The 1,559-nt window shown below is 55.1% G+C and overlaps 1 protein-coding gene across 1 annotated transcript in view; it reads left to right on the forward strand.

Annotated features, from left to right (window-relative positions):
- Positions 1–495, forward strand: part of VOLCADRAFT_93642 (uncharacterized protein) — a gene marked incomplete at both ends in the record, with an annotated part of 11,415 nt that extends 10,920 nt beyond the window's left edge. Inside the window, one exon of the mRNA XM_002952869.1 lies at positions 79–495. Coding sequence (XP_002952915.1) covers positions 79–495 — 417 coding nt within the window. The remainder of the gene's footprint in view (positions 1–78) is intronic.
- Between the last annotated feature and the right edge of the window lie 1,064 nt (positions 496–1,559).

Raw genomic sequence — 1,559 nt, forward strand, 5'->3', positions numbered from 1 at the left:
GGTCCCAGTGCGAGCTACGAACTGGACACGGACCGCCTGGATAGGGTTCTCATGTCTACACCACCTGACTGTCCCAAGGCCCGCTCCTTATTGCATGCCGAGGCACTCGACGAGGAGCAGTACTTCGGGGCTGAGTATGGGCGCCAGCAGCAGCGGATCTCCTGCTGGGCATGCTACCAGGCAGAAGTCGGCAACAAGACTCGGACGTATGCGGCCTACCTCAAGCACTTCGTCCACCTGCCCGCAGAAGATGGCGCTCAGGATGTCCGATTCACTGTCGCAGATGTGTACTCGGGACAGGTGTTCAGCGAGGGGCTGGTGGTGGTCAACATGGCGGCCGCCCAGACAGCGAGGGCAGGCAGCCAGTGGGAGATGTGGCAGGACCTAGGGCTGCCGCTAAGTGAGCTGAAGGGCAAGTTCTGCACAGCCGCCCCGGAGGGGGACCGAAAGGGGCTGATGTACTTCATGCCATACACACACTTCACCAACCGCTGAGCAACCGCAGCAATGAGGCCGATGGATGCACCCTTGTCTGGTTGACAACGAATGACTACGAAAGTTATCCCATGCACATGTGCAACAGATGGCACGCATGTACATACATATGCAGGCGTATATGCGTAAAGGCACACTGGCAGTCCATATGCCCGTATGGAGTTTCGGTTCAGTACTCAAATGGCTTCACATTCTGCATTGTTGGAAAGAGAGTTACACCTTGCCCGTCAGTGTAAGGTGCGAGGCAGACACCGCCACAGCAGTATCGGTGGGACTAGTACGACTGGTTGCTGACTGTCCAGTTCACTTGATGTGTGCTTGCTGGTCACAAAGTGGACGGCACCCACGTTTCAAAGGAGTGGCCCAGATGCGCCATCCCCTATAACAAACACGGTTGTTCCAAAAGGGTTACAATTGTGACCGAATTAACACACACGTGTCAGCCATCATTGTCGCCCATGCCTTCGCTTCCATGTGTTTCTTCTCCACCCATGCCACCAGCTTCTCTACTGACAGCACATTCCCCTCCGAGCATGCAGTCGTCGAGCGGATACAGTGTATCCTTCTGCAACCATCCTTGAGACTTGTGCCGGTATGAGCCGGCTGCCTTGTAACCCTTTTGGAACCACCCAGACCACACAAAGGGTTTAAGACAATAAGCCTCCCATTGGGTATTCATCCTAATCAGCCCTGGCAGCCGGTACTCTGAATTAATGCGACACACACGTGAACCCGCCCCCTCCATCGCCAATCCCCATCATCACAAGGCCACCTGATTTGCCGCCTTAAGGCAAGCTTGTGTATGTTGAGGAAACGGTCCTCTCCCAACTCGTGTGGTTGTCGACCAGGGGATTTGACCCCGGGTCTGCACCTGACTAATGGGGAAATCTTACCCCAGAACCTTATGGGGCTACCGATGCATATCCGGTAGCTAAGTGATAGACATTAGGGCACCGTCTGGACGGCGCAGTGAGATCGCGGAATGTACGTGCAGTTAGATCGCGGAATGTACGAGTTTTCCGCTAGCGCCGGTATTTAGGGCGGTGACTGCGCCTATTAGTTTA

Source organism: Volvox carteri, assembly GCF_000143455.1.
Source record: "Volvox carteri f. nagariensis unplaced genomic scaffold VOLCAscaffold_33, whole genome shotgun sequence".
Lineage (NCBI taxonomy): Eukaryota > Viridiplantae > Chlorophyta > Chlorophyceae > Chlamydomonadales > Volvocaceae > Volvox > Volvox carteri.